Source organism: Oncorhynchus nerka, linkage group LG6 (assembly GCF_034236695.1).
Source record: "Oncorhynchus nerka isolate Pitt River linkage group LG6, Oner_Uvic_2.0, whole genome shotgun sequence".
In the NCBI taxonomy this organism is placed as follows: Eukaryota; Metazoa; Chordata; class Actinopteri; order Salmoniformes; family Salmonidae; genus Oncorhynchus; species Oncorhynchus nerka.
This window is the reverse complement of record NC_088401.1, coordinates 31,849,932-31,868,488: the sequence shown is the minus strand read 5'-3', so window position 1 is coordinate 31,868,488 and position 18,557 is coordinate 31,849,932. Positions and strand designations below refer to the sequence as shown.

Genomic DNA, 18,557 nt, shown 5'->3' with positions numbered 1-18,557 from the left:
AAGTGCCAAGACTGATGTGTAGAGAATTCACCGCTGGTTCCAACAGTGTCTTTGGGTTTGTGTTGACAGCAAAAGCGTAAACTGAGGCTGTACATCTCCAACACCTTCAACCCTGCCAAGCCTGACGCTGACGACTCAGACGGCAGTATTGCATCATGGGAGCTGCGGGTTGAGGGGAAGCTGCTGGATGATGTGAGTATACTACTCAATGTAGTACAATGCAATGCCACTGTGTTAATTCATCATTACTGGTTTGTCTGATTCAGCGATATATCCTTTGATTTGGTTTAGTTCCTATTTTCTCTTATTGTATAGTCTCCTCTATGGATGTTGGTGGTTATGAACGGTTATTTTTCCAACTGTATCTCTACCACTAGGTCAATTTCATTTTCTCCTCAGGACATTTTTTTCTGGGGGTTGGTATTTGAATGTGGCAGCATGGTTGGTTAAAATTACTTTTGACCACAGTGAAATACCTTAATAAAAACAGACCATGCCTTAATCCGTCAACCAAGTATGAAAATTGCTAGCTCTTTGATCCAGGAGCTGCTTTGTGGTGCGTTTGCCCCACAGTAATGTACGGCAGGCTTGTATAGTTCTAACATATGTCCACAACTCCACCGTCGGGGCCACTTCAGTCAGCAGCAAGAGTTGTTTGGTTAGTTAGACCTTCGGAGAAAGGATCAATGTTTCGCAAAATGTTTACACAGATTATGCCTGGGGCAGGAAAAGCGAGATGACCATAGATTGCTTTTGCAGAGTTTAGCCCGACTTCAAATGGTGGCTCGACTCAAATGCTCTCGTCAGTTTCCAAGCGGGGTTGTCATTTCACAGCCATTTTGAGATTTTAGAGCCCACAAATATTTGGAATCAACTTTTTAAGGAGGAAGACCATGAGAATATCCTGTTTTCACATTGTATGTGGTCTCCTTCTACGTCTTTGGCCGCCCCCTAGGGCTTACAGTAGATACAATGATATCACTGCTTTGGTGTCCAAGAAATGTTGCTATAGTCAATGACAACAGCATATATCAAGTTCTCTAAGGCAGGTGTTGTTGGACAGGGTCTTCGTAGTGGTTTAGTTGGAATCACTCCCGGAAACTGATGTTCAGTAGCCAGGAAAAAGACAGGATCAGACTATATCAAACTGGTTTACAAAGGGGGGAAACCCTATCCACAATATAGACGTGTGTGTGTGTGTGTGTGTGTGTGTGTGTGTGTGTGTGTGTGTGTGTGTGTGTGTGAGAGAGAGTTTTTGCTTGTTACACTCTTCAAATCTTCATGTCAGCCCAAATGTTCTGTCCGTGTTAAACTAACTCACCACCTCTTTGTTTCATAGCCTGGGAAGCTGAAGAGGAAATTCTCCTCGTTCTTCAAGAGCCTGGTGATCGAGCTGGACAAAGACCTGTATGGTCCTGACAACCACCTGGTAGAGGTGAGTTCATGTTCCCTGATGACCACTGACCGCACACAACCCTCTGTCCTCTCTTGTCTTGCTCTCGTCTCCTCTACCCTGTCTGTGTCCCGTCCATAGAAATAGAATGAGAGTGGAATGTCTTTTTTGTTGTTGTAGTCACTTTGTGCTTTACTGCTTTGGGGACCCCCTCCCCCCCAGTCCACCCATTATGGCATAATTAACCTGAATGGAGATGTCCGTTCTATTCATTCTAATTCTATGGTCCCGCCATTCAGCCTCATCCAGATCTATTCAGCAGGTTTTCGGCAAACGAGGGGTTAACCATAGTCTTTAACCACAAAATGCTTTTGGCATTGTATCTTTTAGTTACAATGCAGCTCACAATATGCCTGCACTCCCGCTGTACAAGATTAGGCCATTGGCTACATGTGTGGTTTAGTGATACCAGATGGTTTGTATTTAGTTATGATTCACAGAAAAGAAATATACTATTCTCATGTATTTAGCCTATTTTGGTATTGTTGGCTACTGGAAAGACCTGACATCACTGTTGTTCAGTTAGCTGGCTGATGCCATCATCCGATAACAGATCTTTTTCAGTAGAAACACAGCCAGTCATATAGAGATCATTACTCTCATATAGCGAGTTTATGACATCAAATTTGAGCATTAAATGGGTTTAGGATCTCGAGGAATCCACTTTATCAGAGAATGACGATTCTACCAGACAATGATGTCTTGGGGTTCCAACCATACAGTTCTGTGACTTTTGAATTGTAAAAACATGGTTTGGAGAGAAATCCTGTTTTTTGACACGGGAATAAAGTTCACACAGCACTGCAGGATGTGTTATGAATCGACAAAATGCTTTAATTGAGTGTTCGAGGTAAGAGTAGTTCTCAAGGTTTCCCACCTTAGAGAATACCTTTGAATATTTTAGCAAGGATAAAAAGGCATAGATAAATCTTTGCTTGAATGAATCTGTCCATTTTAAGAAAATGTTTCACGATCCTGAAGTACCACAACACAATTATGAAAACATACTTGTGTAAACCCTACATTGAGTTAGTGGGTAAAGAAGTAGAAAAGCATTCCCAGTTCCCTCCCGGTGTTGCATGCTAAGTGGCTACAATGCACTGAAATGCAGGGATCTTTAAGTGTTTTTCTTTTCAGCTGCTGACCAGTAAAGCGAAGGTAAGAGGCAGACTCAACTAACATTTCCACATAGATAAAATACCGGGGAGGGTTTGAGACCCGGATAACAGAGGACAAAATGTAATCGTAACGACTGTAATGCCAAATACCGGTTTTTATTTGGGTAGGGTACAGTCTCAACTCGATAAGCCATGCTCTTGTTAGGTTCCCATAAATATCTCTGCAGATTGCCATCTTCAATCTGACCCATCATTTCCTTTTGAATGCCAGCATTTGAGTTAGCGACTCTGCAAAAACAAATGATCAACCCTCTGCTGTCTTGGTAGTTCACTCACTTCCTTACCACGCCGTGCACGATCTATTCTTTTACAGCGATTCAGCCTTCCAAAAGACAACAAACTCAAAGGGTCGAGAGCAAGGCTGCTCGTTGAAAGTGTACACGTTTTGGTTTTGTATTCTTTTATCGTCTTTGTGTGCACGTTTGTATGTACACATTCGGAATGTTCTGGAAGTCCGTGGCCGGTGCCTGTAGGTAGTGTTCAAGGTGGAGTTTTTGTCTCTGTGTTTCCTGCTAGTGGCACCGCACTCCCACCACCCAGGAGACGGACGGCTTCCAGGTGAAGAGGCCAGGGGACGTGAGCGTGCGTTGCACACTGCTGCTAATGCTAGACTACCAGGTGAGGGCGCCATAGAGACACTACCAACTGGGCACAGACATCAGTTCCATGTCTAGTTTTGATTTACATTTGGTTGAGTTAGGTAACTTGAATTCAACCAAAAAATGTCACCTCACCCTGTCATTGGATTTAGGTTAAAAGTTGGGTGGGGGAAAAAATGAAAATCTCTTACGTTGATGACTTTTTGCAAATTCAATACGTTTTCCACGTTGATTCAACGTCATCACATTGAATTTTGGGGTTGAAATGATGTGGAAACAATGTTGATTCAACCAGTTTTTGCCCAGTGGGTATTCACATTGCTGTCCACTCATGTGCTTTCCTAGAAAGTTGTACATGAGGCTAAAAGCTATTCAGCAGTGTGTCAAATGTGTCCGCAAAGCAGCTGTCATCTGGCAGTTGTAATAGTTCCTGTCTGGGGTTCCTAGTTTCTGTCTGGGGTTCCTAGTTTCTGTCTGGGGTTCCTAGTTTCTGTCTGGGGTTCCTAGTTTCTGTCTGAGGTTCCTAGTTTCTGTCTGGGCTAGTAATGATGGTGTTCTCTGACCTCTCCCCAGCCCCCCCAGTTCAAGCTGGACCCTCGTCTTGCTCGCCTGCTGGGTATCCACACCCAGACCCGCTCCTGTATCATCCAGGCCCTGTGGCAGTACGTCAAGACCAACAAGCTGCAGGACTCCCACGACAAGGAGTACATCAACTGTGACAAGTACTTTCAGCAGGTAGACAACACTCTTCTAGTTCTCCTCTGTTAGCTGTTGCATGTTGTTGCCTACGTCCCAAATAGCACCATATTCCCTATATAGTGCACTACCCCATAGGTGCCCTATTGGTCCTGGTCAAAAGTAGTGCACTAAATAGGTACTATAGTGCCATTTTACGGGACACACATTTCCCCATCTCTGGTGCTAGGCCTTTATTCTGAGATGTTACTATCTTCCTCTCAGATCTTTGACTGCCCGCGGCTCAAGTTCTCGGAGATCCCCCAGCGTCTCACCAACCTCCTCCTGCCCCCTGACCCCATCGTCATCAACCACGTCATCAGGTGAGCAAATCATACTTAACACCTGCCTGACAAATTCCTGGTTTTAAGGGTGAATGCCTAGTCATGAAAGGTGACACGAAAAAGTCTAAATTCTTTCAACAACAAAAGGTTGAAAGAGATCCAGTATAAAAATCCAGCAGATGAATACATTTGAAATGCTATTAAATAAGAATGTGGGCACCGTGTTTCACAGGTAATGCCGTCCCAAAGGTCAGACAATACAATAACAATGAAAAGGCTAGCCTGGGAGGCAAGAATACTAGTAAGATACAGAAAGACCACCAGCATTTTTGCCTCCCAACCTTTTCATTGGTCTTACCTGGTTAAGTAAAATAAAAAATAAAGTCAAAATGTGTATCACATTTGAAGTTACCGCCAACAACCTCAGTCTTCTCACCATCATCCCACCTCCTTCTTACAGCGTGGACCCTAATGACCAGAAGAAGACAGCGTGCTATGACATCGACGTGGAGGTGGAGGACCCCCTGAAGAGCCAGATGAGCAGCTTCCTGCTCTCCACTGCCAACCAGCAGGAGATCGCCTCACTGGACAACAAGGTGGGACAACCACACAAGAAGGATAGCCAATCACAATTACCCAAGATGACCTTTAAGGTAGATTTACATTGCGGAGATGCGGGACGACTAAGTACCGTGAGTTATATGTGAATTAGAGTTCAGGGCAGTTTGACTCTGGTTGGATACCGTTTTATCTGATTCTCCCGGAGAATCTTGACGGCTGACATGCTATCACCGGGGTTGAGGTTAATTCCGTTTCAACACTGAAATTCCAATTCTCTTTATTAATACTTCTCAATGGGCCAAATTTGGAACTTGAATTTTGTTCATTTTCTGAATTAACTGAAATTGAATTGACCCCAACCCTCGCTAACACTTTTACGCACGTCGCGGGTAACCATTTATCGCACCGGTATAAATGGCAGTGTAGGGAAAAGCTGAGGTGTCGGGAGCGGCATCTCCGCAATGTAAATCTATCTTTACACTGCGTGTGGCACCAAGGTGTTGCGGCTTCGTGTTCCTGTGTGAAAAGCCTTGACACTCTTCACACTGCCACCACCGTTTCTTACACAATCTGAATACGAATTTGGGGGGACGCAGTGACTCAAAAGAAATCTGGGTGTATTGACATTGGAAAGTCATAGTCATATGCTTAGAGTAGATTTGTGTAAGCTGTCCTCTGACACCGGTGATCATTACGAACCCTTTAGATCCACGAAACCATTGAGTCCATCAACCAGTTAAAGATCCAGAGGGACTTTATGCTCAGCTTCTCCAGAGACCCTAAGGGCTACATCCAGGACTGGCTCAAGTCCCAGAGCAGAGACCTGAAGGTGAGGGCCACACACACACACACACACACACATACACACACGTACGGTGTGACTAACCATGCTCTCTGATTGGCTGCAGCTGATGACGGACGTGGTGGGGAACCCGGAGGAGGAGAGGAGGGCGGAGTTTTACCACGAGCCCTGGTCTCAGGAGGCCGTCAGTCGTTACTTCTACAGTAAGGTGAGGAGACGCGTCGCGTTCGACGCCTTTTTTAAAAGCCTTTTATCAACTCCCACAACACAGCATCCAAGTAGGAACACAAACTGGGGATTGAGATCAGCGTGGAGTGGTCATCTTTTAGCTTTTTTTTGTTACACTGGTCTTACCACGACTGTATAACACAAGCAATCCAACTTGATTTAAATAACCCTGCTTACAAATGGATTGATACTGGGAATCGACCTCGGGTGTATTGACGCCGGGTTGTTTCTGTGTGTGTGATGACATCCTTCCACTCTGTCCTCTCACAGATCCAGCAGAGGAGACAGGAGTTGGAGCAGGCCTTGGCTGTGAGGAACACCTAAACACCCTGTCAAGGACGTCTCTCTCTCTCTCTGCACTCTTCATCTGACCCCAGACCTGTGTTTTTGTGTGTTGTGTGTTTTTTTTTTTTTATCGCTGTAGTACTGACCTCTGGCCCATCCCCCAATTGCATGTGTCCAAAACAAACGTCCCTCAATCTGTTCAGCTCTGACTGACCGAATATCTCTCTCCACACTCCTGCGACCACAGGCCTTTGGCGGACATTTTGTTTCTCAAAAGAACCCACTAGCATATCACTGTCTTTCCATAGAGACTAGAAGTCATTGTACCAGCTGCCTGCAGAACGATCACTGTTTTAGATCCTTCTCATCTCAACCAGATGGACTTTTCTGCTGAGTCATAGTGCCCCACTGCGTCTCATTCGGATGAGCCCAAAGTGGTCGTTTGTAACCCAATGTTTCAAGTGTGACTCACACACAGTGGATTGTGCCCATTGTTTTAGTGTATCATTAGTGGTGTTGGTCATGTGAGCAATATGCTTCAAGTGTGCATGTGTGTTTTTGATGTGCGGAAACCAAATTTACACCAGCAGAATGAAGATTACTGTATGAAGTAATGGGTCGGGGGACTGGGCTAATTTCCCTTCTGAAGCCCAAATGTTGAGGTCTGTCATTTAAAAAATTAACTTGTTCAAGGAAGGTAGCTTTCATGAATGAGATTTCCCCCCATTATTAACTAATCAAGACCCAATCTAAGATGAGTTTATTTGTTCCACCTTTCTACCGTAATTCCCTTAAACAATGTAACTGTAAAAGTAGATCTCTGTATAAGTGAATATATTCCATCAGATTTAAGTTAAAAGGGACAAGGATGAATAAGACTCATATCTGTTGACCGTAGAAGATGGACGTTAACGCGAGGAGGTAACGGTAGGCACAAGGCGAAGTAATGTAGTAACACTTGGCGGCCACAGCGTGGCGCCTTAGAGCCAGGACAGCCTGCATGTTTTTACACAGTCTAACTCTCTGTAACACAGAGCACCCAGACAGACTTGTCCCCTGAAGGCACTTCTTGACCGCAGTAAATTACCGTGCAAAATGGATTAACGTTAGTGGTTAAATGTTTGTGTTGCTATTTTAGACAGATATGTATTCCAGGGGCTCAATGTCCTGCCATAATAACTGTACAAAAAGTCATGTTTGGGAAGAGTATTAGCTACAGAACCCTCTCAGTGCTCAAATCAGTGTTTTTTAATGTTAACGAAGGACACATTTTGGGATATGGTGTGAGTAACCAACACCATTTCCTATGTTGAAGAATCATGGGGCGGGCAGTGAAAATGCAGCCTGACAAATGTTTGGCCCGAAACTTTTAGTCATCCTTTTATTCGAAATGAATTGGGAAATAGGTCTTTGTTTCATTGTATTTTTTTAGTTAACATTTATTGTGAACTACCAGTCTGAAGTGGATCTGTCTGACAGCATTTTGTCCTTGAACGTTTTGACGGAGTCACCAAAGGTCTCGATGAACAGTATTAGAATGGTTCAAATGGACAATGAATAACGATTACCGTGATTTTGTCTAAACCCGATAAAGCTACATTACCAGTTGATATTGAACACGGGTGAATAGGACAACGTTTTTAAAGGAAACCTCTGAATGTAAATCTTTTTTTTTTCATTATTTTTTTTCAGGGAGAGCACTGTTTGTGTCAGTGTGTTTGGTTTAGTGAAGTGCGGGACATGGGGTGGGAAGGATCGGGGTCCATACGTTTAAAGCTGTAGGACAGGGGTGCTAGTGTCCCTCTGTGTACACTTGAGGGAAGGGTGTGGGGGATGGTTATTTTAGGCCCTTCTTGTTGAGTTTTAATAGGGCAGAACCACAAAATGTAATGCTGGGAGTGATGATACCTCCCTCTCTCCCCACCCACAGGGAACGCCCATCTCTTTAACTAACTTCCACAGCAACTCAGTTCTGTGCCCTTCTACAGTAGTTTCGTGCTTGTGATGGGAGAAGCCTTCTCAGAAATCCGTTTCTGATATGAAGTCAACACTGCTGTCTTCTGTAAGGTTCAGTCACATCAAAATTGTGTCCATGTTACATCTCTTTTGTGTCAACATTTTCTTCAACGTAGCTGAGACCTAACTCAGCATAAACAAAGAGGTTGGATTTCTTAAAGACCTATGCATGCTGCATGGACAGGTTTTATACATTTAACATGTAAATCTCACAAATGCATGGAAGTGGATCTGGAGAGCAATGGATTTGACACAATTTCCATGTCGAAGGGGCCTTTACTGAACATTTGCTAAAAACCTGTGTGCTACCCAACCAGCATAGATGTTATCTGCATAAGAGTTTTTGTTACTACAGGTTACGTGTATTTCAGCCGCACCAAGCAAGGGAGCATAATCGTTGTTGTATTCAATTATGTGTCAATCAATACTTGTGTTTGACCCAGATTGGTCTTGTATGGTTGGCAGTCATGGAGCATTATTGACTGTAGGGCTCCCCTTTCTGGGCATTTTAGAAACTACAACTCACGGACGCCGGAAACCTTGTGTCATCTGACTATAGACTGTACCTAAACTGTGTGCTTCTCTCTCTCTCTCTCTGACTAAAAGCATTGATATTGGTCTACCCGAAAGGATAGGTGGAAACCGCAGTTTCTGTGCATGACTTTGAGGAGTGCCCATGTTCCTCACAGCTCTCTTTCCACTGCTACACCATTTTGTCTGTTGGTCACCACCATGGAGATATAGCTCTCACGTGTGCAAATGTTCTGGGTTACCCCATTCTACAACAACAACAAAAAAATGAAGAAAAAATAGAAAAATGAAATGATGAAACTACAGCTGTGACTCAGTGAGACAGCCTGGATGTAAATAAAGAAGCGCTTGCCAAAGTTTGTAAATGCCATCAGGTCTGCAATGTGTGGTTTATTGCCAAGTCAAAGGCATGGGCCTTATCCGAAGATCAAATGTTTCGATTTTTCATGCTGATCAATGGTCTAAATATGTCTCCTAGAAACATCAAATTGGAAAGACCAGAGGTGGACTTGACTATATTTCATAGGTTTCAAATTAAATGGAATCCAGCTGCCCAGGGTGCTTTATCAATGTGTAGCTTAGTCTCTAAAAACACCTTCATACACTACTGGGCTAAAGAGTTTAGGTTTGGTGAGAGGTATAACACTTACATTTTTTGTCAATAAGCTGACTGATAAAAGTCCGAAGGGAGTAACACTTCCAGCAGTCCTCGCATGAGCAATATGTCCTTTTGAGATGGCAGACAAGTGAGTTATTGTTGACCGTGTCTAAACAGGTGACGTGCATGCTGTAATGCTAACCTACAACCTCAGCGCTAGCTAGCTACTGCAGAAAGAAACTCTTTCACCCCCCCCCCCCCAAACCCTGGCCTGACATCCATTTCGCCCCCAGTGCAATCCTCTCCCCCTGCCCAGAGAGAGGAGACCGAGAGACTGTCAAGTGACCTATTCAGTGCTCTGAACCACCCCCCACCCACCACACTATGGAGAAACAGCTCCCCCTCCCTCTCCCTGTTGGTCTGTGGCCAGGTGGACAGAACCCACCCTGCTAGGGCATTCTGAATCTGCACTCCCTTCCATGAGACACGTGTGTAGAGAATTCCATCCCAAATCCAGGGAGGCCCGGGTAGGGGTGGAGGTTTACTGACTTTAATGTGGGGAGGCAGATTTCAGGCTTCAGTACAAACTGTACATTGCCTCAGGTCACAGCTATAGAGGCAACCAGGAAGAATACAGACTTCAGAGCTATATGATTGGAGGAATATCAACCACTTGAATCTACACCCTCTAATAGCTTGTCCTTGGCTCGCAAACCCTCAGTCCTGACTTGCAAAGCATGCATCACTATTGTCATTGTTGAGGCTGCAGTTCTCAAAGACAAACCGTTTTTATTTTGTCTTCCTAATTGAAACCCCACAGTAAATGAAGCTGTGTTTCAAACAAACCTTGAACTGCACAAAAGATAGATGGCAAAGGAAATTGCTAGGTCTGGGATTCCACAATAACATAAGAAACGAGTCAGAATGCGACATCTGCCTTTAATAACCGTAGAAAAATTTAAAAAACAGACCACATTTTCGAGGGAATGAAACAAACTACACTCTACAGGTTTGACATACTGAGCAAACTAAGTGTAAATTGAAAGACACATAAGACACTTAATTATCTTTAATTCCAGTATTAGCATCATAAATCAGTACAGTCATGAAGGAAGACATATAGCTCATAGTGATTTTCTCAAGGCAAAACAAAACATCAGACATAGGGCTGGGCAAAATGGCCAAAATATCTTATCCGATATTTCTGCATTTCCTGCACTCATTTGTTATCATTTACACACTGCCACGTGGGGCTGCATGATATGGGCAAAAAATATAGTCCTTATTGGTGAACTGTTGGAATCATGGAAATAGAATAATTATTCTAATTCTATAGTTGGAATATGGATGGACAGTACTTTGAATACATTGTTGTTTGACATGACAATGAATGAAAAAGCCAGGGAAGAATTATTGTGACATGGTAGGAACCAAAGTGTTGGTCAGTGTTTCCCAGTGGACCCTAATGTTACATTACATGTTTTCTCTTACTTCATCTCTGATTTAGAAGATACTTTTGCATAAACAACATGCTGAACTAGGCCTACACCAGTACTGGTATCAAGTTTTATTAGCTAGCTACGTTTTCTGAGTACATTTAGCTAGCTTGCTAGTCAGCTAACTAGCAATTAGCCCAAACACTATTTAGCATCTCTCAAAAGACAAATGACTAGTTTGCAGACTGTAATATACAAAAAATAATGTAATTATAGAACTTTTGTGGATTTATATTAAGCAAAGTGGAAATCACTAACATCTAACATCTGACCACGCAGACAAAGTGAACGGCACAGCATTGACAGCCAACAGTGACGGGGGCAGGGATTGGCAGGGAAGCACATGGGGAAGTGGCATGCAGGAGAAGAGAGACAACTCAAGTAGCAAACGGAGTAAACTATAAAAACTGACATTACACGAGCCAGAGTGACGTATCACGAATACCGTTATAGAAGATAAAGTATAAACACAAACTGGTCCGTGCATCAATAAAAGTACATAGTAAAATACAGTATACTGCCCAGCCCTAAATAGACATCAATGCTGTTCATTCATCACCTCCCAATAGAGCCTCTCCTTGGACTACCATTGGTGTGAAAGCACAGAGTTCTGTTCGCCTGCACACACAGTTAGCAGGAATACACGTTGTAACATTGCTCCTCAGTCTTCGCAGGCCTAAGATTGCACATGGGTCCTTGGTCCTTAGGGATCCGTCTGAAGATTAAGCATCCCATAACATGCCTTGTCTAAAAGTCGAGGCAGTGTGGTTGAGGTTCATAATGTCATTAGATGGTAGACCTACAGTATGGTGCATTTCCACTGCCAGGCACTGCACCAGTGTTAGGCCCATAGATGTTGTCTTCTGAGGCCTGGTCCAGAAAAGTCTAGCGTGATACCAGTGCTGCAGTGGAAGAGCCCCACTAGACCACCTAGGTGCTGTTGGCCTGTTCCTGCTCAAACAGGGCCATGGCCAGGTGGGATCGCGAGGCCAGGCCCTCCAGGTTACTGAGCACACAGCGGTGGTAGATGTCCTCACTGAAGCGCGGGTTGCACGCCCGCCGCACATACTTCTGCACTAGCGCTGGCTCCACCGCCCGGAACACGTGCAAGCCCGAGTAGCGCACAAAGATCTCGTACACGTCCATGCTCTCCAGCAGCTCATCGTTGTCTAGGATGTCGGCGGCCATCTTGGTGCGCGCCGCCATGTAGTCGGCGTTGTAGAAGCAGGCCTCTTCGAAGACGTGGCGGTCGAAGCGTCCATCGCGCAGCGCCTCGGCGGTGAAGGAGGAGGCGGCTGAAGGCTGCTGGTCGCGGTACACGATAGCCGGACTGAATTCCTGGAAGTGGATGGGGAAGAACACCTGCCAGTTGCTGATGGCGTTCATGCGGCAGCGATTGAGGAAGTCAGCGTTGACCTCGGTCCACACCGAGGCCAGGAAGAAGAGCGTATCCACCGGGTGCTTCTTGGAGATGATGTCCATCAGCTTGACTTGCGACGGCACCTCCGTCTTCACGCTGATCCAGGGGATCTTCACGTCACCGTAGCGCTTCTCCACCTCGCCAATCATGGCCTTGATGCCGGCGAACACGTCAGCCTGACTGATCCGTTGGGCGTCGAAGGGGTCGTAGACAAACAGGAAGGTGAGCAGGACGTTGTCATGCGTGTCCAGAGTGTTCATCACGTACATGTCCAGGAAGTTGCTCACATAGTCCTGCTCGTTGGCCGTGACTGGCAGGATAACCTGCACCCGGGTGGCCTCCGTCACGTAGGGCATGGGGATGATCTCGATGGTGCTGAGAGGGCGGAGCAGGCTGACCCGCTTGGCAATGACCTGGTTGTGACCCTTCTGGGTGAAAGCCTCCAGAGCCAGGTCCAGCACGTACTCCATGCCTCGAGTGGGGTCGAAGCGCCGGTAGCCGTTGAGCAGATGCCGTTTCCTGAAGCGCAGCTGGGGCTGATAACGCTCGTTGAGGCGCTCCACGGCCGTCTCCAGCACGGCGCTCACGTCGGCCCGGTCTGCGCCACGCAGCTCACACTTGGGGGAGCTGTCAGGGCACGAGTAAATGTGTTCCTCTGTGAAGTACTCCCAGTTTATGACCTCGAATCGCGTTTTGGGCCTGAAAGGTGGGTTGACCCCGATGGGCCAGGTGGCCCCCGCCTTCCCCTCTGGTGTCAGCTCACTCAGGTTGTTGATCTGGACCTAGTCAAGAGACAAGAAGACACAACCATGATGAGACAACATATCATAAGCATCTATTAAAATATATTTTTCTTCAGTATTAGGATATTCATGAACAATGTAAAAGGTATTCCTTTTAAGGCTTAACTTTAATGGTATGACTTACACCTTGGTCAGCGTCTCTCAAAGCTTATTATAAGGTTATTACAAACAATAGTGTACAAAACATTTTCCATGACAGACTGACTAGGTGAATGCAGGTGAAAGCTATGATCCCTTACTGATGTCACTTGTTAAATCCACTTCAGTCCATGTAGATAAAGGGGAGGAAACAGGTTAAAGAAGGATTTTGAAGCCTTGAGACAATTGAGACATGGATTGTGTATGTGTGCCATTCACTGGGTGAATATTTAAGTGCCTTTGAACGGGCTATCGTAGTAGGTGCCAGGCGCACAGGTTTGAGTGTGTCATGAATTGCAAGGCTGCTGGGTTTTTCACGCTCAGTTCCCGCGTGTATCAAGAATGGTCCACCACCCAAAGAACATCCAGCCAATTTGACACAACTGTAGGAAGCATTGGAGTCAACATTGGCCAGCATCCCTGTGGAACGCTTTCGACACCTTGTAGAGTTCCTATCCCAATGAATTGAGGCTGTTCTGAGGGTAAAAGGGGGGTTAGGGGTGGGTGCAACTGAATATTAGGAAGGTGATGCTAATATGTTGTATTTATGTATTGTATGGTGTGTATGGTATTAGGGAATCATGTGAAGTCTGTTGTATATTGTAGGCTATTTTCTGTGGAGGACTTTGTGTGACTTGATACTTGTAAAACAGACTTTTCTTAATGAATAGATAAATCAAGTTTTAGTGAATAAATAAAGTTAAATAAATAGATACATTTTTATTGAATTCAATTACAAAGTTGAAACTTTTAAACTGACAGATTGTTTACAAAATGACGAATTTCACCTCGAAATGTTTACCTCGAAACCGGTCGCCCCACACATTGACTCTCGACCGGTACCCCACACATTGACTCTCGACCGGTACCCCCACACATTGACTCTCGACCGGTACCCCCACACATTGACTCTCGACCGGTACCCCCACACATTGACTCTCGACCGGTACCCCCTGTATATAGCCCTTCTATTGTTATTTTACTGCTGCTCTTTAATTATTTGTTATTTTTTATCTCTTACTTTCTTTTGGTATTTTCTTAAAACTGCGTTGTTGGTTAGGGGCTTGTAGGTAAGCATTTCACTGTAAGGTCTACATCTGTTGTATTCGGCAAATGTGACAAATACAATTTGATTTGAGATAGGAATTTCTGCCTAGGTGTAGATTTGTGGAAATTGGTGCGGTATGTACAAAAATGTTAACATTTGCACGCTGGACCAGTAAACCAGTCAAACCAACACCAGTAACAACTCACCAAATAGCCTGAAGCATAGAGAGAGCATATCTAATCCCATTAAACAACACCAACCTGCAGCTGCTGTATCTGTAGGTAGGTCCAGTCCAGTTCGATCTGGCTGAAGCGTTTGTGCAGGCGGTACATGAGGCTGGGTTCTGACACAGGGTGGACCGTGAAGGCATTCTTAAACTGGGCTCTGTCCTCTCGCTCTGGGTCTGCATTCTTCCCCAGCTCAAAGTAGCGATACGTCATCTCCTGTAGGTCACATGCAAATAGCGGGGAGAGAAATGTTAGCCATCTCGCAGGTGAGACAACTGATGGGTGTGGTCAAAGTACTGTAAATCATGATGACATATCAGCATTGGATTCATTGATAAAATAGACAGCTTATCATTGCAAACTCTATTGAAAAACTCTATAAACATGTTTTATAACGATGTCTCAGCTGTGAGTTTACCTGGTGCACCTCTACACAGCTCAGACCCAGGTAGTCGATGATGCAGCGGCCCAGCCACTCGTCAGGCCTCACGCTGAGGATGTCATTGCGGCAGGTGTCCAGGTGGGGCTGCAGACGGGCCAGCAAGCTCCGGGAGAGCAGGTAGCCGTAACCCCCGTGGCAGTACCTGGCCCTCTCCTCCCCACCGATGAACTCCTCAGCCCGGCCCATGTAGAGGTCCTGACCGGCGCTGAGGTGGCCCACCAGCTCGGCTAGCCTCTCGGCCTGCATGTAGGTGTCGTCCTGGGCCAGGAAGAACCAGTCGTAGTCCAAGCCGTAGTGCTGGTGCAAGTGGCGCACCGTCTCGTACATCAGCCACACGGGCCGGTCGTCGCCGTGGGCCACCACCGCCATGCCATGGGGGACCTTGGGGCTGCGCAGGCCAGTGAAGAAGAAGGTGCGATGGAAATGGTGGGCCACGGTGCGGTTCACCGCCACGGCCAGCGTGTTAAGAGTGGCCCGCGAGGTCAGCACACCCACCAGGAGGCGTTCTCGGATTCCCAGTTCAGTGTGGATGTAGCGCGTCCTGATCAGAGGAGAGTGGCGTTCAGAGGGACTTTCACTGTTTCAAATCAAACACCCAATACTGGGCGGAGCTGAGCGATTTATTTAATGCACTATGTAACAATAATATGCTCATACATAGGTGTTACTACAATGCTATTAATTCTACAAGAAATGTACCTGTTTTAAGTCAAAATTGATAAAAACAAAAAATGTCATGGTAAATGTAAGTTGTGAATGCACTTAGTGCCTATTCTTGTCCAGATGGCTAGGTACTGGAAGAGAATGTCATTGAGTTCATTGTTGAATTTCAGAGTCTAGACTTAACTCTCACCATCTGCAAGAAGTAAGGATTTTAGGCTATGACCAAAGGAGATCATAGTCATATACAATAGGCATCACAATTCTTCAGTAAGGCCTTTCATAAAAGACGCGTCAATGAAATTTGATCATTCTGAGTCATTCTGTCCCATGACTGTACTTTGAAAACATTCTAAGATCATTAAAATGGTGGGCTCTTCAGACACTCCAGGCTAACTGGTTAATTACAGTAAATCCCAGCCAATAATCAGCTTTAAGAGGCGATTCGGAGAGACGCGAGACAGTAGGATTATTAAACCGTATGGGCTTTTTAAACAAATCTTTATAAAGCGGTGAAAGGTCAGCAGTGGCCTAATAGCATTGAAGGTGTATTTCTCTTCTTTGGGGGACCATTTCATATAGCCTACATTTGTATAGCCTGAGAAATTGTGTTTTCTGTTCCCTAAAAGTGTAGGGCCTACATATTCTACTGCGTATCCACCCTAGAGTGGTTTAGATCCCATATGAAGGGAGGACAGCTTAAGCCTATTAAATGGGTGAACAAACATAAAAAATCCCTGGGAATCAGACAGTGGCCTACAAAGGCCTTCATTTTGGAACAAATTGTGATGCATCTGTAGCGAGCGTCATGATTTGCCTCATTTACATATCAATTAAGAATTTGGCAATGTGGGTGAGTTGCATAAGCGTTAGTTAGCAGGAAATACGACCCAAATGCCTCGCACTGGGGTGCATATTTTCTGAACAGTTATAAAAGAGCATTTCATAAAAGACATCCAACAGCTCTGCATATATTTTTGAGACACATTGAAGCAGTGCCTTCCATTTTCAAACTGTCTCTGAAATCTAATGGTATGATAGGATGTGGTATTCCTCTGTGCATCCATCCCAAAATGCTCACCTGAGGACCTTCTTGTGTGGTTTGTTGGGGTCCTTGTGGTATGGTACGATGCGGGGCTGGAAGTCCTCATTCCCAGGACCACCTCTCTGGTCCTCTGGGGGGTCTCCCCTATTGCTGCCCAGGAAGAGACCCCCATTGCCCAGTTCATCTCCACACGAGTCATCTGTGTCTCCCTGGGTCCAGGAGACCATCAGCAGGCTCAGGCTGCATCCTAAAGAGAGCCCCAGGATAAGGGGAAGAGCAGGCCTGAACACGGCCAGGAAGGAGGAGAGACGCATAGCGAAGCGGTGGACTTGGCTGTTGTCAATAAAGTGTTATGTGACGTTCCTCTGAGGTTTTCTATATAATGATTTGCAGAATGCTGTTCCAAAACCATGTAATGACCCTTTGGTGAAGTGCCAACCACTTTCAAGTTAGATTCAGTAAAGTGTGATATACTTCTTTGGCACAATCCTGGCTGTTTTTATTGGTGACTATTGCACCATGGATTAGATGGCTTACTACATCCTTATCAGTGCCATTTGAAGATAAGGTCATTAGCTACAAGGCCATTACTAGAGAATAACTGGACAGTGGACAGACAGTTTTATTGACTGACACTCTTCAGCAGTCAATACCTACTGTACTAACAATGGGCTACTGTCCCATAATAAACGACCTAGCTAGTTAGTTAGCTAGCTGGCTAACCAATAACAAATTGCAATGGGCTTGCTATTACTTTCTTAATTAGCTAGCTAACTGACTGGCTAATAATGTCCTAATTAGTCACATACAGTGAAACTATTGTAGTTAGTTAGCTAGTTCAAAACAAACCAGGGATTTACAACGTTGAAATCATATTTTAGATATCCTGACAAAACAACATTCATGCATCGGTATCAGCTAACGGTGTTGGTCCTCCCTCCTTCGGTCTCTCCCCAAAACAAAGGATGTTCTCCTCTCAATTTTTGTTGATTCAGTCGCAGTTATCGATGTTTTGTCTGTAAGTTGTCGGAGATCAATCACATTCCATGTCAGAGTTATGCACGGAAACACATCATTATGCCTTTTCGTCAGACGATGGCTAGCCACATTAGCCAGGTAGCTTACCATGTCGACCTTTTTTCCTCTACATCAGCAACTTCCTCAAAGTGAGTCATTCAACGCCTCCACGAAAAGCATCTCTGTCAAATCTTCATGAATTCATAAAAACAACTACTGGTCCGAGAGAAACCTTGTGGAACGCGTGCGGTGCACTGGAATATGCATTTTGGTCTCATCTGCAAATCTTGCTTCTAATTCTGCATTACATCTGATGATGTGATTCAGTGCGCTCCACTCCACTGTTTCCCCAGCGTAATATGCTGGCAGACACGTCATCAGACGTCTGAAGAGGGGATCTCTGTGATGAGATGAAGGGCCCTTCAAGTTATACTTACTTCGTCAATCAATACCAGACCAGGGAATATTTGGAATGCTTCATTCTATTGTATACATGTTATTGCATTCAAGTTAATGCATGCATCCAGAACAGTTGTGAGAAAAACTTTAGGGGGAAACTAATCATACCAACCGGACGGCAAGTAGCCTAGTGGTTAGAGCATTGGGCCAGTAACCGAAAGGTTGCTGGCTCGAGTCCCTGAGCTGACACGGTAAAGATATGTCGTTCTGCCCCTGAACAACGCAGTTAATCCCACTGCTCCCCGCTAGGCAATCATTCTAAATAAGAATTTGTTCTTAACTGACTTGCCTAGCTAAATAAAGGTTACATTTTAAAATAGCAGTGAGCTTTTGTGACATAACTTTGATGACAGTCAGTATTATACATTTTAGTCACAGAACATCTGTTATCAGCTATAATGATAGGGTGTGCAAAATGTTTGGATCACAATTTAGAATGCTTTACTGCAATTACATTAGTTTGTAGCTAATTACATAGTAATTACCCAATTGAGGCGGGGTCAGCGCTAGCCCCGCTAGAAGGAAAGGCGGG

The 18,557-nt window shown here is 44.9% G+C and overlaps 2 protein-coding genes across 6 annotated transcripts in view; one reads left to right on the top strand and one right to left on the bottom strand.

The window, feature by feature from the left end:
• The window catches only part of LOC115130347 (SWI/SNF-related matrix-associated actin-dependent regulator of chromatin subfamily D member 3), a 47,333-nt gene extending 38,992 nt beyond the window's left edge, over positions 1–8,341 (top strand). For 3 of the 5 annotated variants that reach the window (XM_029661399.2, XM_029661400.2, XM_029661397.2), the window contains 9 exons: positions 70–192; positions 1,340–1,435; positions 3,148–3,249; positions 3,804–3,965; positions 4,191–4,288; positions 4,710–4,902; positions 5,517–5,639; positions 5,719–5,820; positions 6,111–8,341. In XM_029661399.2, coding sequence (XP_029517259.1) covers positions 70–192; positions 1,340–1,435; positions 3,148–3,249; positions 3,804–3,965; positions 4,191–4,288; positions 4,710–4,902; positions 5,517–5,639; positions 5,719–5,820; positions 6,111–6,164 — 1,053 coding nt within the window. In that variant the 3' untranslated portion in view covers positions 6,165–8,341. The remainder of the gene's footprint in view (positions 1–69; positions 193–1,339; positions 1,436–3,147; positions 3,250–3,803; positions 3,966–4,190; positions 4,289–4,709; positions 4,903–5,516; positions 5,640–5,718; positions 5,821–6,110) is intronic. The other 2 variants (XM_029661401.2, XM_029661398.2) reach the window with 1 other exon arrangement.
• A 1,983-nt stretch (positions 8,342–10,324) lies between these two features.
• Positions 10,325–16,963, bottom strand: chpf2 (chondroitin polymerizing factor 2). The gene is made up of 4 exons (XM_029661396.2): positions 16,586–16,963; positions 14,821–15,385; positions 14,436–14,618; positions 10,325–12,968 (listed from the first exon to the last, which is right to left on the bottom strand). Exons 1-4 carry the CDS (start codon positions 16,861–16,863, stop codon positions 11,697–11,699), a joined length of 2,298 nt encoding a protein of 765 aa, XP_029517256.1. The 5' UTR covers positions 16,864–16,963; the 3' UTR covers positions 10,325–11,696.
• Positions 16,964–18,557: the final 1,594 nt, after the last annotated feature.

What these genes read in the sequence shown, in the direction of transcription:
- chpf2 (XM_029661396.2), bottom strand. Translation starts at nt 16,863, where the DNA reads ATGCGTCTCTCCTCCTTCCTGGCCGTGTTCAGGCCTGCTCTTCCCCTT. An exon ending in GCTGTGTAGAGGTGCACCAG is followed by an intron (nt 14,619 to 14,820) that starts GTAAACTCACAG and finishes TGTGACCTACAG; the next exon opens with GAGATGACGTATCGCTACTT. An exon ending in TACAGATACAGCAGCTGCAG is followed by an intron (nt 12,969 to 14,435) that starts GTTGGTGTTGTT and finishes TCTCTTGACTAG; the next exon opens with GTCCAGATCAACAACCTGAG.